This window comes from Notothenia coriiceps, unplaced genomic scaffold, assembly GCF_000735185.1.
Source record: "Notothenia coriiceps isolate Sejong01 unplaced genomic scaffold, NC01 NC01_scaffold00014516, whole genome shotgun sequence".
Lineage (NCBI taxonomy): Eukaryota > Metazoa > Chordata > Actinopteri > Perciformes > Nototheniidae > Notothenia > Notothenia coriiceps.
In genome coordinates this window covers 186,499-207,964 of record NW_011347217.1, presented here as the reverse complement: position 1 = coordinate 207,964, position 21,466 = coordinate 186,499, and the positions used below count along the sequence as shown (strand labels likewise).

General features: G+C 40.1%; 1 protein-coding gene across 1 annotated transcript in view; it reads left to right on the top strand.

Moving 5' to 3' along the window:
* The window catches only part of LOC104948543 (arginyl-tRNA--protein transferase 1), a 31,203-nt gene extending 11,985 nt beyond the window's left edge, over positions 1-19,218 (top strand). The window contains exons 7-9 of the mRNA XM_010774743.1: positions 2,070-2,198; positions 11,579-11,611; positions 18,973-19,218. Of these exons, the coding sequence (XP_010773045.1) occupies positions 2,070-2,198; positions 11,579-11,611; positions 18,973-19,218 (408 nt within the window). The remainder of the gene's footprint in view (positions 1-2,069; positions 2,199-11,578; positions 11,612-18,972) is intronic.
* The last annotated feature ends 2,248 nt before the right edge of the window (positions 19,219-21,466 follow it).

The window sequence follows — 21,466 nt, the reverse complement described above, 5'->3', positions numbered from 1 at the left end:
TGTTGCTACAAGTTTAAAGATTTCAGGAAGTCACAATCGGTACCAGGAAAAACCAAGTTTACACTACAGCATTAAAAGGAATAGTTTGGATTATTTACAGTTGGTTTGAATAAAGTACTTATGCATGGTCAGTGTGTTATCTACAGTTTAGGGTGAGTCAGCACGTCCACAGATTGATTCAGCCTCACTTACACCTTTGGTGTTGTCATAGACTCACCTCTGCTCGCTTCAAGCAATTTCTCTCTTGCCATGGTTAAAACCTGGCGTGTATGAGCTTGGGGAAGCGTATTAGATTAAAATGATTTTAAATGCATAACAAATGGATACTTCACAGTGATAGAGAAGTGACAGGGCTGGCCTTAACTGCAGCTGTGGTTCCAGCGGTCTCCACTAGGGGTCAGTGTGAGATCGTGATTCAGAGCCCCCCAGGCACCAAGAGTCTTCTCTACTGTCTCCACACTGTGCTCATATTAAAAAAAGGTTTTATTAATAAAATATTGCTTACATGTCTAGTATAGTACCTATCTATAACGATGTTCTGTAAAGTATTTGAGATCCAGGTTCATATAATTGGTTAAAGCTTTGATGCGCCATGATCTTTAATTTGAATGAAAGTAAAACAAAAAGCCACTGGTAATATGTGGCTTTATTTATAAAGCCGTCAGGCTGTTGGTGTTACATTTCAAGTCTGTTATGGGAATTGCTAACATTTTAATTTCCATGCTCTCTACTCTCTGCTGCTGTGTTGTTTCACCAAAGGGTTTTAACCCTATCCAAATATCTCTCAATGTAGATTGAAATTAAAAGGGTTGAGCTGCACCACTGTTCTTTTATGTAAGAGGCCCAACGCTTATATTTGACTAAAGGATATAGATGCCAAGTCATATGAGAGAAACCCACTTTAGTCCAACTCAAACAAACCCCAGGTTCAATTCCCTCTATCCTGTCCCTCCAGGGGATTCAAATGGCAGATACTCTGTGGCCAACAAAAGCTTCACAACCATGACATTGTTAATTATAAAGGGCCGGGGGATTTAGAAGATGAAATCTTCTTTTAGTTTGGGTGACAATAGCAACATTCAGACCCTTTTTATTTCAGACACTAAAGTCCAATACTTGATTTCTGAGGCTGATCCTGATAGTGATGAATTGGAAGTTAAAACAATTCTGGATCGATATATCAGCGGATATACTATTTGTATTATTATGATAACACATAACACATAATGGACATTGTGACCAAGATACATCCTGCCAGGGACATTTGACAGTTTTCATGTCAATGTGTCAGTGCTCTCTGGTGGACACACTTCATAATGAAGAAGACACTGTTTTTAATTGATCTCAAATCTAGTTTTTTCTGCTGCATTTCCAATATGTCCAAGTAGGTCTACAATAATATAATATTTGCTGATATTTATCAATCTAGCTCTACTAGAAATCTAGCTCAACTGAACAATGACCAATGAACAGGAGCAACAAATGAAAGCTGATTTGTTTCCCTTATTCTTGAACTTTTCTCATGGTCAGCAAAAAGAATGTGGGGCTGTGAATGTTCGTGAAAATGAACATTGCTATTTCTCTTTATATGATGGCACGGTGAAGCACTGGAGATGGCCCTTAATACACAATACGAAGAGAAGATGGAAACAAAAAAGGCTCATGATTATTCCTGCTCTACCTTATTTTTCTTTGACTTGATTGCTTGTTATTTAGTTATTTGGAGGAACACCTTCTGTTATTCTATGGAGATGGACACAACACAACCTCTTTGTATTATTCTTGTTTTCAAGCTACTGCTAAGGCTACCAACAGCTGCCATTGGTGAAAATAACAAAATCTTATTTGTAAGATGGTTTAAAATCTTCATAGGCCTGTCACCCATTTAAGAGGGTGTGTTTGTGTCCCTCTTTCCTTTCAGACTCCTTTCACACTCTTTTCGCTCTTCTTCCCTCTTTGATTTGTGACAATTTCTTCCCTTTGTTAAGGATTTGAATCACCACTTATGTCATTCTCTGTACTTTGTCCATTTTAATGTTAACCTTTGTCTGCCCGTATTCTTTTTGAAGGTGAGGCTAGTGCGCGCCAATCCCCCTAGCCCGCAGTTCAAAGCCTCTTTCGACGCCTCCTACCAGGTGTACAAACTCTACCAGATGGCCATTCACAAGGACCCTCCTGACAAACCCTCCGAGAGCCAGGTCAGAGGGTGGGGGGCATAGGTCGACCTGCTCTAGGGGTACAGAGGGAGGGAGGGAGGGAGGGACAGGGTCTACAAGTTTGGGCACCTACAGGGACATCAAAAGGATTTTACCTTGGTCTAATCTCTTATGAATATTTTAACCTAGATTCCTTTTTTCATCATATAATGGTTGAAAGTTTATAATTTCTTCAGTGATTTCCTTATTTTAAGTGCTTATTTTTGTTTTATTTGAAAGAATGCAACAAAAGCAATAGTCTTATTTTTTTTTAAATTATTATTAGTCATTATTATTTACCAAAATAGTAAAACATTGTTTATACCTTAAAGGGTAACTTTAGTATTTTTCGACCTAGACCATATTTTCCAAGTTTTTGTGTCTATATGACTAATTTGGACACAAGTTAGAATTTTGACGAGTAATAACTGAGATGGCAGCAAAAGGGCAGCGTCACTGTACATCCACTAAAAGAGTTACATTTTTGCCGGTGCAGGCTCAGATTGTTTCTCTGACAACATTATGGAAAGGACCTTACAGAGAAATAAATAGTTTTTCTTGATCCTGTCCAACCAAAACTTGCTCTGAACTCATAAGCTGCATCCACACAATCTAAATCAGCTCAATACTCACCATTATAAATCTTTAGGGTTACACTAAGCTACTTTTTATATAATCCAACACCCAACTCTGACAACACAGGCACTCATATCTCTAACTTTCCCTCACGTTTCCACCATTATCGTCTAGCATCAGGTCAAGTGACACAATAATAAACAAACCTGATCAAGCTATACTAAAAAAAAGGTTGTACGATCCTTTCCATAATGTGGTCAGACACTTATAATAACACTTTGAGCTGTCAGTGGCAAGAACAAGCACTTTTATTGAACGTATAATGACTATTATTACTACTGTACATTGGACCAGTTCCAAACCAATACCAAAGTTACCCTTTAAGTTTGTAGTGGCTATTATTTGCATTTAAAAATAAATGTCAAAGATTTAACCCATTTCACATGTTTAAATCATAAGGAACCGTCATAAATGTTCCGTATATATCTTCAAACTCCATGACACTGGACATAGATTGTAGTAAATGAACTATTCATGCAAAAACGTTGCAACAACAAACCGAAAGGCAGTTAGAAAGTCTCTGTGATTTCATAAAAAACTGAATAAACATGTCGGTATTAAAATGACTGTATATAGAAGCGTGAATGAGAGGGGGGGGGAAATGTTTCCATACGCCATGGTTGAGAGCAGTGTTTCTCCAGGTGTCTGAGTTGGCCCTCGGTCAGTCAGCCAGGTCTTCAGTCTTGAGCTGTTTTCGGTTTAAGGGGGGGGGGGGGGGGGCAGTTTGTAAGCTGAACCCTCTCGACCTTCACACATTTACCTCGTCTTCGCCCCCATCACTCCACCATCACCATAGTTCCCTGTGTCTGAACTGGAATTGCGCTTGAGGATTATGCAGTGATGATGAGATTCTAATTGTCTTTGTGCGTGCAGCGTCTGTTTTTAACCTTGTTTATCTTCTCGAGAGGAGTCTGTAGAGCTGAAAGATTGTATATATGTCTTTCTGACATGATTCATTGAGACACAATGTTGGACTCTCTGCTTCCCCGGACTTTACACACGCGCAGACAATGTGTTGAGCCTTGAATTACCACTCATCTCCGTGCGGTCTGTGGCAAAAGCTGGGCGGTGCACTAGCCTCATCCTCAAGTCCTTTTATTACTTCAAAAACACACTTTCAGTCTCCTAGAATCCTGTTGTTTTCTCGCTCTGTGTGTTCATTTTGCAGAACAATCTGATAAATACCCAAAACAACTCAAAACAGACCTGCTGTGTTAGCTTCTGGCTTCGGGGTCTGGGAGACTGACGTGTACCCTATGATACCAAGACACTTGTATAACACTGTTTAAAGCTTCTATTGTTGAATCCTGCACTGCCAATTCCTCCAAAGCACCCATGCTTCCTCCTCTTCCTTTTTCTTTCTAACCGTCCTTTGATTTGATTGTCAACCTTTATAAATCCTCCCTCCACACCCTGTGCTTGAAGGTGAGGCTAGTGCCGGTCGACTTTGAGGACCCTCAGTTCGCAGCGTCCTATCAACAGTCGGTGGCGCTGTACGCCCGCTACCAGATGGCCATTCATGGTGATGACCTCAGCGCATGTAGTGAAAGCGAGGTACTGCATGATTATTATTCTGCACCTACTGTACGGTAGGGCACTGCTGCACACGCTTGTTTCAGCATCTTGCTGCTGTCTTGTTGTGTGTCGATTTTTAAAATTAGTTCTCGATATTTTTGACTGTTCTCTTTTTTTTCAATATATTCTGGGATGTTCAACATTACAATGAATATCCTTATTGGAAAACTGTTTTAAAAAATGATGGATTCATTGATAGTGAAAGTAAATCATAGTTTGGAAGCTAAATAATTATTTTAATTGATGATGAAGGCCATCAACAACTATTTCTCCCAGTCCTTTACATGAGCAGTGTGCATTCACTTGGGAGAATTGTAGCATTCATTGGTCCCACGATTAATAATTTTGTCGATTAAAACTTTGTTTTGCAAATGGAAGGGGAAAGCTGTAACTTGAGACTCTACGAAGGAAAGAGAGACAAAGTTCAGTAGTTTTTAAAGTGAAAGAGAAGTATTGTCCAGTAATGAATGGAAATGGGAGACAGTAACCAGGTATAGATTAATAGTTTAAAAATGAATTTTAATGCACAGTTAATTGCACTATAAAACACCTCCATTCCTCCACTTTTACATGTTAAAAGAGAAGAAAATAAAGTCTAGTCAGGATGCAGAGGTGCTGGACAATCTCACTATCCTGAGAGGGCCTTTTGTCCCTCAGGGCTGGAAAAATAACCTCCTCCTCCACCCTCCTGCCAGCAGGCCTCCGTAAATTACTGAGTTCTCCAGCTTGTAAAAGTAAGGTAATTAATAAATAATAAAAGCTGTCGGATTGGGCAGACCGTGGCAGATTCTTTCCTAATGCCATAATAACACCAGCTCTATTAAAGGGAACGTGTGTGTTTGTGTGCGCTTTGGCTCCGGTTTATAACTGTACCGGGATCAGATGGGTTCAAGAACTAGCAGAATAATTTAAAAAATAAATTAAAAAACGCAAAGGTGTGAGGCTCCGTAAACAAATCGGCTGTCTGTTGGGTTTACCAGATCATAAAGATTTTTCTTTTTAATGATTGACTTTCCAGGTTGGATACTGACTGAATGTAGTGTTAAGCACAGAGTGAAATACGGTTGGGTTGATTACGTTTAAAGGCCTTTCATTGTAATTCAACTTGGCAGCCCCACCATAGGGAATTGTATAACAAATGCTTGAATATTTTTTATTCGGACGCTTTTATTAAGATGATGGTGTGTACAATTCATAAGCCATAGTCTCGCCTGGTGATAAGCTTAGGGATTTGGTCACAATTGGACAGCTCTCAGTACGTCCGTTCACACCTGGCAATATAATGCATCTCCACAGGGTGACCTGCTGTGATTGGATCTAACTACCCCATGCTATATGTCAATAAACACATACCGTACTTCATTTTCTTTAACAAAGACTAAACGCTTTGTTTTTAACCGTTGTAAGGCAGCAATTAAAGAAGAATCAAATCAAAACAGACTGGGTGTATTGCCTGCAATATTCCACAAAAACAAAATAGTCAAATGTGTTTTACGCACTCATAATAAATCTCAATGGGTTTTCCGAAATTCCACATAGACAAAACCAGTGATTTGAAAACCAACTGAAGAGGAAAATAAGGAGGATCAGCTTTTAAATTATGAAAAAAAAGTGGTTAAATGCGTTCCAAACCACATGGGCAAGAGGTTTGAGCAATCAAATTACAAAATGTGTGAATGGTCGTTTAAACATGTAATTAGCGCTGTCCACTTCCCACCGCCCAAGATGCATATTAAAGCCAAGTGTAAACAGGGTTATACATTCACACATTTTCTGTGCTACATAGCAATATTCTACGTTTTTACACTATTTATATTTTGACAGACAAAGAGACGACTCCACAACGCTCCAGCCTCCTTGGATTGGCAGCTTTGAATAATGGCTGCTGTTGTCTCATTAATGCCAGAATTGGCGATGCCATGCTGTCCCTTCATTGGATTTGTCTCATTCCTCTGAGGTTTATTTGTTTGTAGTCATCTCTAATTCTTCCAATTTAAGTTAATCTAACTTCATTATAGGCAACTTCCCTAAGTTGGACTCACTGTGACAACCTCTCCTGAGCCCACAGTACTAAACACTACTGATTTTTATTTTGTTCCACGTCAAGCTTCTGGTTAACTCTCCAGTTGTTTTCCCAGAAGCTCAGAGCTCCCCTATTGTCCTGTAGCCCTATAAAGAAATGAGAAACACATTGTTGATGTGGTGATGGCACATGTTGGTGCCATGCCATTCTATGCCTGCTGCTGCTACCGAGAAGTTGAGTCATTTAGGATCTGTGGAGGTATTTATTAATCCATTAAAGTATTACCTAGGGGCTGAGTGTGGAATACCGCCATCCTGGCTCAGAGCCAGGCGATAGCAGAGATTGTGTGTGTGTGTGTGTGCGCCCGCGTGCGTGTGTGTGTGTGTGTGTGCGCGCGTGTGCAAGTTCAATTACCCTGCCAAAATTGTACTACTATTAGATAGTACAATGTCCTAGAGGGGAATGGCTTTGTTTGTTTAAGGATGTAAGCATTTCCTGTCATACCATGACTGGAAAGGAGCCAGACATTATTTCTTCCACATCCAATCATGGTTTTCCTGACAGAGTTGCAGCACAATTATTTAGACATACACGTGCATACACACACACACACACACACGCGCACACTCACACTTACTGGTCTTAACTGTTTTGCTGAGCCGTGACTCTGAGTTCTTGCACATGTGGCATTCATTTTGAAGAAAACAAATCCTGTTAAATCTGTATTTACTCTTCTTGAAGGCCAGGACCTTAACCGAGAAATGCGAAAAGAAAAAAAAAGTATATGGAAAAATCTGCTAAATGGCAACAAATTAACTTGAAAAAAGGAATGAAGAAAATAGCTTTTGGCTCAGATTGGTTCATAAACTAATTGCAACATAAATATGTACAATACAAAAGATGTCTTATATCAGAGCACACAGCATTTTGTCTATTAATCTGTGATTTGCAGCTAGGTTCCTGGAGCTTCTCTGCTGCACGCTTAACTAAACCATTATCTAGTCAGCAAATGTTTGGCTAGGACAGAGAAAGACTTTTTTTTTTAAAGTGAAGAGTTCATACAGTAACATTAAAATGTTGCTAAAATAAGTACAGCAAATTGAGCGAGTAAGGAGCACAATGACTAGAGGTCTAAGTAGCAATTAGTCTTAAGCAGATGTGTGTGTTTAATGTAACTGTATGTGTGTGATGGAAGACGCGATAGTTCGTGTGTGTGTGTGTGCGTGCGTGCTTTCAAAACGGCTGCTTGCCCTTCTAATGGTACACAGATGAGTGTTTACTATAGGAAAGGGAGAGTTAGAGAGGAAGTGATGGACTCCATGTGTTGCACATGAGAACGTTCCAGAGGGCAACATGGACACGGCTCTGTTTACTGGCATGTGTGTTGTTGTACTAGAGATACAGAGAGGAAGCTGGGATTGTATTCACATGTTTGTACCCTTGCTGCCTTCATGCCCGAGTGACTGCGCTTACACATTAGACTGACTATCTCCTGCCCGGTCTGTGTGTGTTAATTACTTTTGGCTTTTTGATTGTTTACGTGTCCGTGTCAGCCTGGTGGTCTGAGTGTCAGTGGCTAGAGAGGAGTCAGTCCTGCCAGGCTCCAGGAGAGCGGCCTCACCCAGCCAATTAACTTTACACAGCAGTGGAAAGCTGCTCCTCGGCTCCTTGGTTTGATTCCCCACATCCAAGAATGCATTTGCATTCATTAACAGGCTCTAATGTGAAAGAGTTCTCACTTTCCATTGGCTAATCGAATAACATTTTAATACACGGTCAATTGGAGATTCACACATCAGCCAGTGTCGTAGCATGGCCTCTATAAATGATGTCATGTAATAACTGCAGCTGTTGTTTCGTAAACCATCTAGTTTTATTTGTAAGGTTCAAACTAAAGTTTCATTTGTGCCCTTAGGCAATATTGCGCAAATTGGGAGTCTTTGCTGTTGGTCATTTGTTCAATTGGCAATGCAGTAGTCAAGTTAGGAGAGGAAAAGTACACTTCTTTACTGGCTTGGACACACAGGTGGGGAACATGATAAGCATTGTTTTGCACGAGAAAGATCATTATCAACAGAACAGATGTAGTTTCTACAGTCTTTCCACATTGAGCATTGAAAGTCAGTACAGCAGAAAGTCCCACATCATCATCAGTTACAGACTGAAGACCCACCTGTTCTGACTACACCTTAGCTAATAAAACAATACAAAATACCCTTCTAATATCTGTTTGTAGGTTTCTTCATTTTAAGCCAATCCAATGTACAGTAACCATTCTTAAATTGGTTGGCTAATTGAAAGCTAATTTAGATTTTTAGGTTTGCATATTCCTCGTTGATTGCACTTGGAAGTGGTATCTAAAACGAATGCAATTGTAATTTAAATGTGTAGAAAATGCTGTTTAGCAGTACAGAATTAGAATACATTTAAATAAAATAATGTTAGCTCTTTACATTTGAGCTTGTTTATAACATTGAAATAGTAGTAGTTTGGTAATAACAAGGTAATATTTAAGTACAACAATGATTTACAAGATTAATAACAAGGGAGTAGCCTGGTGTTAAGTATGGATTTATCTGGTTGTTATAAGAGTGAAATGTATTCAACAGAATTATTTGGATGCCAAAAATAAAGGGTAATAATGAAAAACTATTTTAATGACAGCAAAAATTAATACTATTTAGTAAGAGTGTATTTTCGTCACAATTTGGTAACTTGCTATCAAAAAACTGGTTTAATATTGTGCATATGGTCATACATTATTGGGGTAATAATCTGATAATAATGAGGCAAAAATAGGTTGACGTTTTCACAATATAAAAGGTTACTATTAGGGCACACTTATACATTAAAAATCCAAAGAGTAAATAAACATTGGAAACCCAAATTAGGAATATATTTGCATATTTTGGCTTTCCTGATATTGGGCTTATATTACCGAAATTACGTAAATCATAAATAGGACGATTTTACCCGGTTATTACTTTGGTAATTGCATGGTTTTCCTTTACTTGTCCCTATTTCATATTAAAATATGACTCCACTATTACCATGTTATTAAGTAGCATTTGTAGAGTTGCCATTTACTGCTACTTAAAGTTCTCTTGGCTCAATGGGGGTTGCAGTAATTTCAAGTGAATACTTTGCAAGTGCACATGGCCCTTATGGCCTAGAGCAGCAGAATGTAAAGGTACAAATTACATTTTATTACATATTGTTGTATTTGAGCCATTCTGTCTATCCCCCCCTCCTCTCCCGGTGTGAGGTTTAGTCTGGTAAAAGCAGAACTGTGCGTTGCATCTTGCTGAAGTATTCAGCTCTGCAGGGTGCACAGTTTGTGAGTCTTTTATAGCTCACAACAACAGCTCTCAGCAAGAAGTGCTTTTTTCAGTTATGTGTTTCTTCAGTTCTGTACACTAGCTGTCTTCCTTCTCGAGCCTCATGTCTAATAGATTTACTTATTTTCCTGACTGGTGCTTCACTAATAATTTGTGAATTTAGTCATTTTTATGACAAGAATCCAACTCAAGTGGGCGAGTTTGAAGGGAGCAAAACAGTTTGCTTCAGGCAGAGGTAAAATAGAAATGACAGATGACAGTGCATCATTTGTTAGCCCTGCTCTGCCAAAAATGTCCCCCGTGTTAGAGAACACCGCGTTGGTGTCATCAGCACACACGTCAGCTGTGGCAAGCACACAGAGAACCACACTCTTTTTTTGGGTGAGTGCAGGATACTGGCAGGACTTTGAGTTGCACTTAAGCTATGACTGTCCCACCCAATGAACCCGGCCTTCAGCAGGCTGTGCTATTACTAGCTTTACTACTGTCTTCATAGAAACAAACAAAAAGAAAAGGTGGTTGTGGGTTTTCCAGTTACTTGTTTAACTTATTAGTTTTGATAAGAATGGGAGACATATTTTCTGTCCCAGTATTGGGCTGTACAGAGCTGCTGTGTGTACAGAATTATGATGAATCCATTTATTGACCAAGACCTATGTGAGGGACTAGTCTTAGGTCATGAAGGGCAGAGACGCTTGTTAGACAACCGAACATCTGTCAGTCGAAACATCTGGTTGATGCGGTTGAATGTTCGTAAGCATTGTGTTTCTACATTGTAGATGACCAGGAGACAGTTGGTGGGTCTTCCAGCTCAAGTGGTTTACACTGAAATCTGTTCGACAATCTGCTTATTATGCTAATTAGCATATGTTGCTAACGGCGTACAGCTAAAACGTTTCTGAGTGGAACTTGTGGTTTTGAAATTTGGTTCCACATTATGTGCATCTACATACTGTGTATTCTGTGTGGCTAAATGCCTCCTGTCCCGTGACTTTTTGATAACCTAAAATCAGTACCAGCCCTAAACATAACTCATACCCTCTTGTTTATTTAGTTATTCTGAAACCTCTCCATCCTACGTTTATGATACTTGCTATTCTAGACTCCTGTCCTGCTCACCAGAGAGAGGAACAAAAAGGTTGAACATCTCTGCAAATGAAAGACACAGTTGTGAAACATTTTTCCTATGAAATATGAACTTGAAACTGTGGTGCGGTGCATGAGGGCGAGATAGAGCGAATAAACCAAAAGCTGTCCGTCACTGCTCCACTGTGGCCGAGCTGGTTCTCATTATGCGTCGATTTTGGCCCTAAACATGGAGGTATGCTCCGTTTGTCTTGCAGTACTGCTTGTCTGTAAACACACTGCTCTTAACCTTGGCGGTAAAAAAGGAGGAGGAAATAGTAGAGAGAATGGAAGAAAGATTTAACATTTCTAAAGTCCCCCAAGTAATTGATATCTCATGCACATTTTAAAGTGTGTTCTGGGGAATGCTATTTTGACGGCAGCCCTGATTATTTAAGTTGTCACTATGTCCTCCCCGGACTGTGAGTTTCCCTTGATAGGCTAAATGTTTTCATTTGTGTAAATACAATTTTCTTTTTCATGTCCCTTTCTGAATGAGGGGGGGGGGCTGCATATGATATGTGACACCTCGGTTAGGAGAAAAGAGGGAGACTATATACTAAACTATATAGGCGAGCCAGGGAGACATGTATGGTTTTCATTTCTGCTTTTTCAAAAGAGTTAGTGACCCAGAATACTAACTGTTTTTCTCTCTGTTCCCCCCCCCCTGCTGCCTCCCTCCACAGTTCCGGAGATTTCTCTGTGATTCACCACTAGAGGTATGTATTTCCTTTGGCCTGTTGACATTTTAATAAAACCACCTTTAAAATGTCTCCCTTCATCCATATGTGTTACCTGTAATGATTTAACAACACCCAAAATGTCCTCCCGGTGAAATTACTGTCATGGTGATGATGATAATGTTTGGAAAAATGTCCACTTTCAGTATTCAGTTCTCCATCAAACACGCTCAAAGGACACGAAGGTTCACTTAATTCCTCTCCTCCAGCACATACCTACCCGACCACCTTTGCTCTCGCTCTTCAAGAGCCCTCCAGCTGGATTGAAGGGGGGTTAAGGGATTCAGGAAGAGGTTTTTGTTTCATATCAGAGGGGTTTTAATTTAGTCCTGTCCAAGAGAAAGGAGGTGTTGAGGGAAGAAAATAGAAAAATGTGGTGTCCAGATTGCGTTGTGAGCACCAGAGACTTTCCTCTGGCATTCACAGAATGGGACACACTACTGCTCTTCATATTATGTGTTGCAGATAACCGTTTGATGAGGCAGCTTTGTGGACTTCAATTAGGGACCTAACAGATGGTTACAAAAACAAGTTATTGTTTAGGCATCATGGGAAATGTCTATTGTCTCCTGGTGCATTGATACAATCTTGAATGAAATCCATTGGCTGATTGGATGCTTTTTTTTAGATGCTTAAAATATGATGGAATTTGGAAAAGGATTCAGTGTTAAGCTATGGTATTCTCTGTGATCGCTGAGTTGGATGTGGAAGCAGCAAGGCCTCACTGAACACATAGCAGTATACTAGAGTGTTATTTTATTTATTCAAAATTATTGTAATTAACAGAAAACACTACCATTTCCTTTACTTCTACGGTGGCTGACAGGTGCAAATGCGTTACACTAGCCCAAAACACTTCCATCAGGAGATTTGCTAAGTTAGCTAGCTAGCAAATCTGCAATACTATCGGAAGGAATCATTTGATAACATTGTTTAAATAAGGCAATAAAAGTAATTTTTTTTATTAAACGCTGCGCGTTTCATCAAGTTGGTTCCTGTTTTCTAAAGAGAGTTTAGAAAGGATGCATGTGTTTTGGCACATTTGTGCTTTTATATTATGATTGACATTTTCCTTTTGTTTTGGGCAGTTGTAGCGCCTGCACCTGTCATCCATTGTACTTTTCTCTTTATAAAATGTAGTATCTCTATTGAAATAACTATAACTCCATTTGGGTTATAGGATTTTCTCAATCTCTAACTCAAGCAAATGTATTGGAGAGAGACAAGCTCTGCCGCTGTGCTAGACATAAAAAAAACAGTGCATGTAAATTTGACTGGCACAGACTTTGCTATATTTTAGATCAATGGCCATTCAAGCTACAGATCGACAGAATAAGGATTGATCGGAGTAAATCCCTTCTTAGCAGGCCTTTTTTGAGCTGCAGCCTTCAGAAACATCATAGGACCTGTTGGGTCACCCTTAATTAGACCCAGGATGGGCACTTATACCAGCCACTTTAATAGGACTGAGGGCGAGGAGCACACACAAACTGACTGACACACAGACACACAATAACAGTCACTCGGTGTTGCCCTGTGGGCCCCCTCAGGTCTCCACTAATGAACATCATTAGTGTTTATAGGAAACAAGCTTTTATCACCTCGTCAAGGCTGGCGGCCTGGCACTCTGAATTACACACTTCTGCACACACACACACACACACACACACACACACACACACACACACACACACACACACACACACACACACACACACACACACACACACAATCACAATGTGGCACACTGCCTCACATATCTTCCTTCGCCGTCCCTTCCTCTTCTTCATTAGTTTGGCATCCTCTCGTCCGAAGTGTTTTTATTCCTTTCTCTGATCTTCCTCTCTGTCTTCTCCTGTCTCTCTCCAAACACTCTTCTTTTCAGAGTGATTATGTGTGGCTTTCTGCGCTACCTCTGCGTGTTGGCCTCATCTGTCTCCAATCAGAACGCTATTAAAATACACACACACACTCAGCACATGGACCTTTATACTGTGTGGTTCAGCTCACATGTAATCCTCCATTTATACAAATGTATGCAAACGGCATAATTACAAATCCAACTTCAGCTAATTAGCATGCATGTTGTCTGACTTGTTTGTATGTTGCTATGTTTAATTTCCCATACAATTATGAGATTTCATGCTGAAACTGAGGTAATTAACAGCCCTAATTGTTTTAATCCACACATGTAAACACATTTGTGCATTCTGATAAACAGTGGCTTGTATACATGCAAACATGATGAGCAGCAGTCATGCAGGTGTCTGTCCCTGCCTTAGTGAGGCCTCAGTGGCATGTGCTGGACAAACTTTTGCTTTTATAGGCTGTGTGGGGGATCGTGCTCTCATTCTGTTTCTATTTATTTTTCTTTACAGCCTCCTAATGTGCCTAACCAAGGGGCAAACACTCATTAACAGGGCTGTTGGCCAATTAGTCACTACCTTTTTTATGGCCACGGCTCTCAGTTTTTTCTCCCTCTGTCCTTCTGTGACTTGGTGTATCTTTCTTTCCCTGAGATGGGGAGAATGATGTAAAGAAATAGAGATACACATCACCAGGGAGAGAACCAGCTGACATACCATAATTGTGAACACACTGTACATGCCTCCCCAGCTAGAAATGTTTGGTTCTAAAAACATTCTGAGAATGTTACCATTCATTGTTCTAGGAATGTTTTCAGCTGGAAGTTTTATTTTGGTTCCCAGAATGTTCTTCTGAAAGGTAGGATAACGTTCTCTAAAAACATTCTTAAAATGTTTTGTGATGATCTTCAAATATTTTTGATAACATTGTTCGAACATTATGCCCTACTATTCTTAACCTGTGGGGGACTGCAGGTTTTTTTTTCTTCACGAAACTGTGTCTCAGGGCTTCTTAACATTTAACAACCTATTAATGCGTCATACCCACTTAACGGGAAGAAACTGAACTAACTGACGATACGAACCATTTTTACCGAAACAAAATAAGTCTCACAAGAAGCGTCTAAATGAGCCCTGAGCGTAAAAAATGCTAACGCACTTAGCGCAGAACTTACGGTAGAAATACTTTATCACTTATCGGATCTGCACAAACACAATATCAGATTAAAGCTGAGATTCCACAGATTCTAAAAGTATTAGTATCATCACTGTGCGATCAAAACGGCAGGGGAAGCAAACCCAGACATCACACCACGTAGCTTTACGGAGCAAAAACTGCAAATAGTCTTACCTTTGCTGTTGTTCTGATCAAAAGTTGTGTTCAATGGCATTACAATGATAAAAACGCTGCTGAAGGTTAATCCATAGGTTAATCCAATGTGTCTGTGTCACTTTGAAATGATTACTGATAATCCATAATCATATTTATGGAAAAAACTGAGTTTTCATGTATAGCTGCTATGATAGCTACGAGAGTGTATGACAGCTTCCGGTTTTGGCATTCTGGCTGCGCATCACTCTATTCACAAATGGGTAATGTTCTAATGTTTAGATGGTTTTTATGAACTTTCCCTCGATTCTATTGGCTCTAACGGTTAAAAGGAGGTGTCAATCATCAAAATCGACCGATGAGTTCCAGAGATATGGAAAATGCACCCAAATGACCCCAGAAGTGTTTTTTCCCCCCTAAATCTCTCTAAAAAGGTCAAATTTAACTTGTTTTGCATCAATCTTGATTGATTGATTGATTGATTGATTGCGCGCGCGCTCATACGGACTTTGGCACAAACCTGGTTTGTTTTTTAAAGCGCTCTACAAATAAATCTGATAATGACCATGTTAATATTTCACATCACAGCAACGTTTTATAAAAAAATAATAACCTCCTGAAAACTTATAAAAAAACGTTCTGTCATCTCAGGCCTCAATAACATCCTGAACACATTTTCTGAATGTTGCTTTGAAAATGTTCTTCTTTTGTTATCATGTAACATTGAGGTAATGTTTTATAAAGAACATCTGTAATGTGTTACCGCAATAACGTTCCACCTTTTGTTACATATCACATTAAAGGAAAGTTTTATATAAATCTTTCTGTCATCTCAGGCCTCAATAACATCACCAAAACATCCTCTGAATGTTGCAGTTAAAACGTTATGTCTTAATTCATCTTAAACCTTATAGGAACATTATTTAAAATGATAAACATCCCCAAAAGATTCTTTGAACATCAGAGTAAAACGTTTTCTTTAAAACATTATCAGAACCTGTAGGTAACATTAGCCAAAGTTGTGAGAATGTTCCCTGCTAGCTGGGTCAGCTGTAAGCTGAAAACGGAAAAGTCGGCCAGCTGTAGCTCTAGTTAAACAACAGGACAGCTCTGTCAGGGACTTAAGTGCTAAAACAAATGTATATATATGTGCATTCTGACATGCATATGATAGTGTTGCTCATATGCTACACCTGCAGCCTTTCATACTGGGTCCTGTGTTCATTTGCTGTTGTGAGTGCATGACATTTGTGAGTGAAAGAAGGAGAGACTTTGAAATATGTGAGTTCAACATCTGTTGTAAGTCAGTGCCAGAATCACTGGAGCGTCATTGCTTCTGTACTGTAGCACTAACAACCTTGATGTTGCACAAAGTTGTTTTTATGCTGAAAAAACAAGTGGTAACACTGTAAACCCTTATTTTCTACTGATATATATATATATTTGTTAGTTAGTCACAACAAAGCAAGTATGGACAAATGACAAAATGTGGCCCTCAACAAACTAGATAAGGTTTGTTTTTAGCCTGGTTGATGTTTGGAAAGTCCTTTTGCTTCTGAAGCAATTTTTTATCTCTTGCAGCCCGATTGGCCGGTTAAAAGGAGTGAGAAGTCAGCAGTTAATAATTGTATAAAACACTCAATAAAATGGGATTTTCCAAATGGATGATTCACCCAATATGCACATAAAATATTAGAATGATGTGTCCAATTGGATGCGAGTTGAGCTGCAGACAGATACACACACACACAAACTAATTCTCCCCACATGGTTGAGCCTGGTGGAAATAATAATACAAGAAAAAGTACAAATAAATATGATAAATAAAAACACATGAGGATCAAAATACAGCTAGCAACATTTCCTGAAAACAAGTAAGTCATTGTAAATGAAACCAGTCTCATACCAAATACCTTGTGACTATTGTTGTGAGGAGATGGAATAAACCCAAAGCCATATTCAAAAATCTATTCTTCAACTAATATCTGCCACATCTTCTTAGCACAAGCCAAGTCTTTCTCCAATCTGCTCTTGGAAAACCATTTTTAAACAACCGCTTTGGTCACACATTTTTTTTATCTGAAGTTGAAGCTTTTTAACTCGTATTTGTATCTTTTCACGTGGCCCTGAGGACATTTGTGTCTACTCACATCTTTGCATTGAATATAACGGCATACAAAAAAAATTACTTGGCATTTGCCTGAACTCACCTTAATAGCAATATTGAGGTAGAATTTGCTAAAATAAGTAAATCAACACATTCTATCAACTTTGAACAGTCCAAGAAAAGTTTCAGTATTGCATACTAGGTTACAGATTCTGAAGATTTTAAATGGTGGAAACCAAACATGCAGTACACCACCTCCCCACTTTGTCCAGACGTGCACCCTGCCCACACCGCCCTGTATTTGAGGCCATATGAGAGCGATTTGGGGGCTGCAGGGGAAGCTCTGAGGTGGTTTAAAGTGTTCCAGAGAATGTTTAGATTGTTGTCACAGTGGCAAGGACACAACCATTAAGCTGTCGTCTGAGGTGACGCACAGGTCAGTCAGGCAGAATCGGCCTTGAACGGGGGAACAAACAAGCAAACCCAGACAGACGTTACTTATATCGCACACAGGCATTTACATTTATATAACTGTGCCCAAGCATGTATACTGGAGGTGGGGTAAAGGGAAAAAAATCTCCCTCTTTCACTCTGATCACCTCACGCTCTTTCCCTTTTACTTACAACTTCTAAACTGACAGAGGGGCCTCTGACAAAGCCTCCAGTGTTTCTAGTGGAACCGGTGCCAAGAAATAACAGGCTGTCTGCTTTAACAGACAGACAGTTCCCTCAATACACACGCACGCACGCGCGCACACGCACACGCACACGCACACAGCCTAATAGAGTGCAGTGCTTGCTCCAGATGTGATGCCTGTCACCCTTCAACACCCCTAGCTGTCCTCTTATTAACTTTGATTTTTTTTTAAATCGTCCCTCTTTTTTGCCTCAATTCACATCATCTTTATCTTATAATATATCATATCTCCTCTGATGTGGATCAGCATTTAGACAATGTAATCATCCCCTCCCACTCAACTTCCCATACACAGAAGTAATGGACTGGTATATATTGTGTCTGACAGGTAATCAGAATTGAGTGTTCATGGGGCCAGATATCATTATATTTTTTTACTAACAGCTCTGCTCAAAGCTACTAGATGTTAATGGCCAATGTGGTTTTGTTTGCCGGATTGAAGACTGCATTTCCCATGAACACCCATGCCTTGTGTTGTAAAGTAGCATTTTGTTTGGAAGCAAATGGAAAAAGATACATTCGTTTTACTTTTTCATTTTTTTTAAAACCAAACTTAGCCAATGAATCAGCTAGCTTTCTTTTAAATGTATTTTATAAATACAATAGACATAATACATACCACTCAAGGAGGAAAAGGAACAATTATCGAACAGTTTTTAATATTTTCAAATCCCACATTGGTGGTGATTGGTTGAATGACCAATCAAAGTTGACTCGCCCCATGCTCCTTCTTGCTCTTTCAAACGTTTTCTTTTTTTTTCTTTGCTAAATCTCCTCCAGCATCTGCCATAACCGCAATATCATTTAAAAAGTACTTCTTATTAACTGCCACACGTCCTACACGCTGACAAACTTTTCATGCAAGAATGTAAACATAGACTCTCCTTTCTGCCATAAATCCGTTGCTGGGAATTGGACCCAGTGACAGGCATTAAGAATAACTTTAGAAAATGTGCTTGCTGATGGACATATAGAAGCATCACTATTAAATTCAGACTGTTTCATAACCAGGCAAAAACTCCTTGTAGTGTTTTTTAAAAACCTTACATGGTACTAAAGAGGAATGTGGCAAAGAGTCTCCCTGTGGGTGAAGCTTACCCCTTTGGTGTGTGTGTGTGTGTGTGTGTGTGTGTGTGTGTGTGTGTGTGTGTGTGTGTGTGTGTGTGACAGAGAGCGTATCTGTGCAAGAAAGTAAAAACAGTCCCATTAAATACCACATTCTCATTCCACTGTGATTTATATATTTGACATACAAACTATATGGCACACAAGAGTTTTACTATGGTTTTGACCAATGACCACGTTCCCTCTTGTGTTTTTCCTCTCGTTGCCTCTGCTCAGGCGGAACATTCTCCAGATGGGCCCGAGGAGGGCTACGGCTCCTTCCATCAGCAGTACTGGCTGGACGATCGCATCGTGGCGGTGGGGGTGATCGATATCCTGCCTACCTGTGTGTCCTCTGTCTACCTGTACTACCACCCAGACTTTGCCTCACTGTCTCTGGGCTCCTACTCTGCTCTCAGGTTGGTTTCACATGCTTCTCAGATCTCAGACACAGTTCCCAAGTTAAGAAGCTTCCAACTTTAGTCAGTTTGAGTTTTGTTACCATGCTATCCAAGCGTGCTGGAACAGTTTGAAGCTTCATAGAAATGATTATGTCCCAAACGTGCTGCTGCACCAGTACATTCCCTAAAGCTTTTAAAATATTGCCCATCACTTTTTTGCAGATTTTTGTAAATTGATGTCGACAGCAAGCACCAACTGCAACCTATCCACTATTATAAATTACATGCGAGCAAAAAAATGCAATACTTGAATTTGTAAAGTCTATCTCAATCATCCCATCTACTTTCATCCACCAAGTCAAAATGTGTACTTGTTGCGACTTGAAAGGATCGTTCATGAGAATTTCTCCTGTCAAGAACACATTTTTTTCTATTTATCCAACGGCTCATGAATGCAGCATTTAGACACTCATCGTTAGTTTTCTATAGTTTTGAAAGTGTTCATATAGTTCAGGTTCCAATAGCATGTCAGGACAATATTGTTGTTGCTCACTGGCACAAAGAAGATACTGTCATATTTTCTGATTATCGGCTATTGAACAAAATATCTAATCAGATATAGAGCATATTAAACACAACATAATCAGGACATCCCCACATTAGTTGTAAAATGATTAGTGTAATGATTTGATGTAGCTCACTTGAGGAGAGGAATGTCTCTGCTTTCTTTGCTATGCATTCCCTTCTTTGTTCTCCTTCATTCCTCCTCCCTTCTCATCCCCTCATATTTGCCCTCCCCTTAACCTGCTCTCTCCCTGACTCTTGATCTTTGGGTCTCCTCCCAAATCTCTATCTCTCCTTAGAACTGTATACTATAAGTGCCATAATACCGTAGGTTGGAGAAAAGTACCTCTTTCTTCACACATGATTGGCCGAGGCAGTGCTCCGTTTGTGGCTGACGACAGTTCCGCCTGCCAAGATGAAATAAGAGAACACACACGTACTCTACGCTACAGGTGCACATATCTGGCGTTTCCTGTAAAATGTAACCCAATAATGTGAGAAAGGCTTTTTTAAATATCTCTGCACAGATGTGGGAGACTGGGTGATCTCGGCTTTTAAAGTTGCCGTGTGCGAGTTGTGAGCGGTCATTTGTTTGTATAAAGTCAGCCCAGCAGTTCGGACAGACTCTCTGCTCACATAGAGGGAACACCCTGGTCATCATAAGCACACGGCTCCACATCTCTTTATTATTCCAAGAGTCTGAGTCCAAGAGTAACACAGAGGAGGAGGCCTTTGAGAAGGGAGCCAGCGGGACTAAAATCCTCCCGCCTGTTTACAGACACCAGAGCCCCGGGCCTTTGATCAGGTCTGGACCCTCCCTCGTCTGCTGGGCCTGGCCGACTCTGACCAAAACGTACTGTTCAGAATGCATGTGCGCACACACCTCCATGAAACGTGTACAAACATTCATTACATTAGATGCTGTTTATTCTCAGCAGCTAGCCCAACTGGATTGGAACCGGAGCTGTTCAACCGTGGACAAGTGCACTCCTTTAAAACAACAGCATTTAAACAAAGTCATGTAGATACACTGAACAAAAATATAAATGCAACACTTTTGTTTTTGCCTCCCATTTTTCATGAGATGATCTCAAAGATCTAAAACATTTTCTATATACACAAAATAACCATTTCTCTCAAATATTGTTCACAAATCTGAAAAAATCTGTGATAGTGAGCACTTCTCCTTTGCCGAGATAATCCATCCCACCTCACAGGTGTGGCATATCAAGATGCTGATTAGACAGCATGATTATTGCACAGGTGTGCCTTAGGCTGGCCACAATAAAAGGCCACTCTGAAACGTGCAGTTTTGCTTTATTGGGGGGGTCTGGGGGGGTCCGAGCATGTTTGGGATGCTCTGGATCGGCGTATACGACAGCGTGTTCCAGTTCCTGCCAATATCCAGCAACTTCGCACAGCCATTGAAGAGGAGTGGACCAACATTCCACAGGCCACAATCAACAACCTGATCAACTCTATGCGAAGGAGATGTGTTGCACTGCGTGAGGCAAATGGTGGTCACACCAGATACTGACTGGTTTTCGGACCCCCCCAGACCCTGAGGCTGTGTGAAGTTGCTGGATATTGGCAGGAACTGGAACACGCTGTCATATACTTCGATCCAGAGCATCCCAAACATGCTCAATGGGTGAGATGTTAGGGTTAGGGTTTAACCCTAGTTTTTTTGGACCCCCCCAGACCCCCCCAATAAAGCAAAACTGCACGTTTCAGAGTGGCCTTTTATTGTGGCCAGCCTAAGGCAC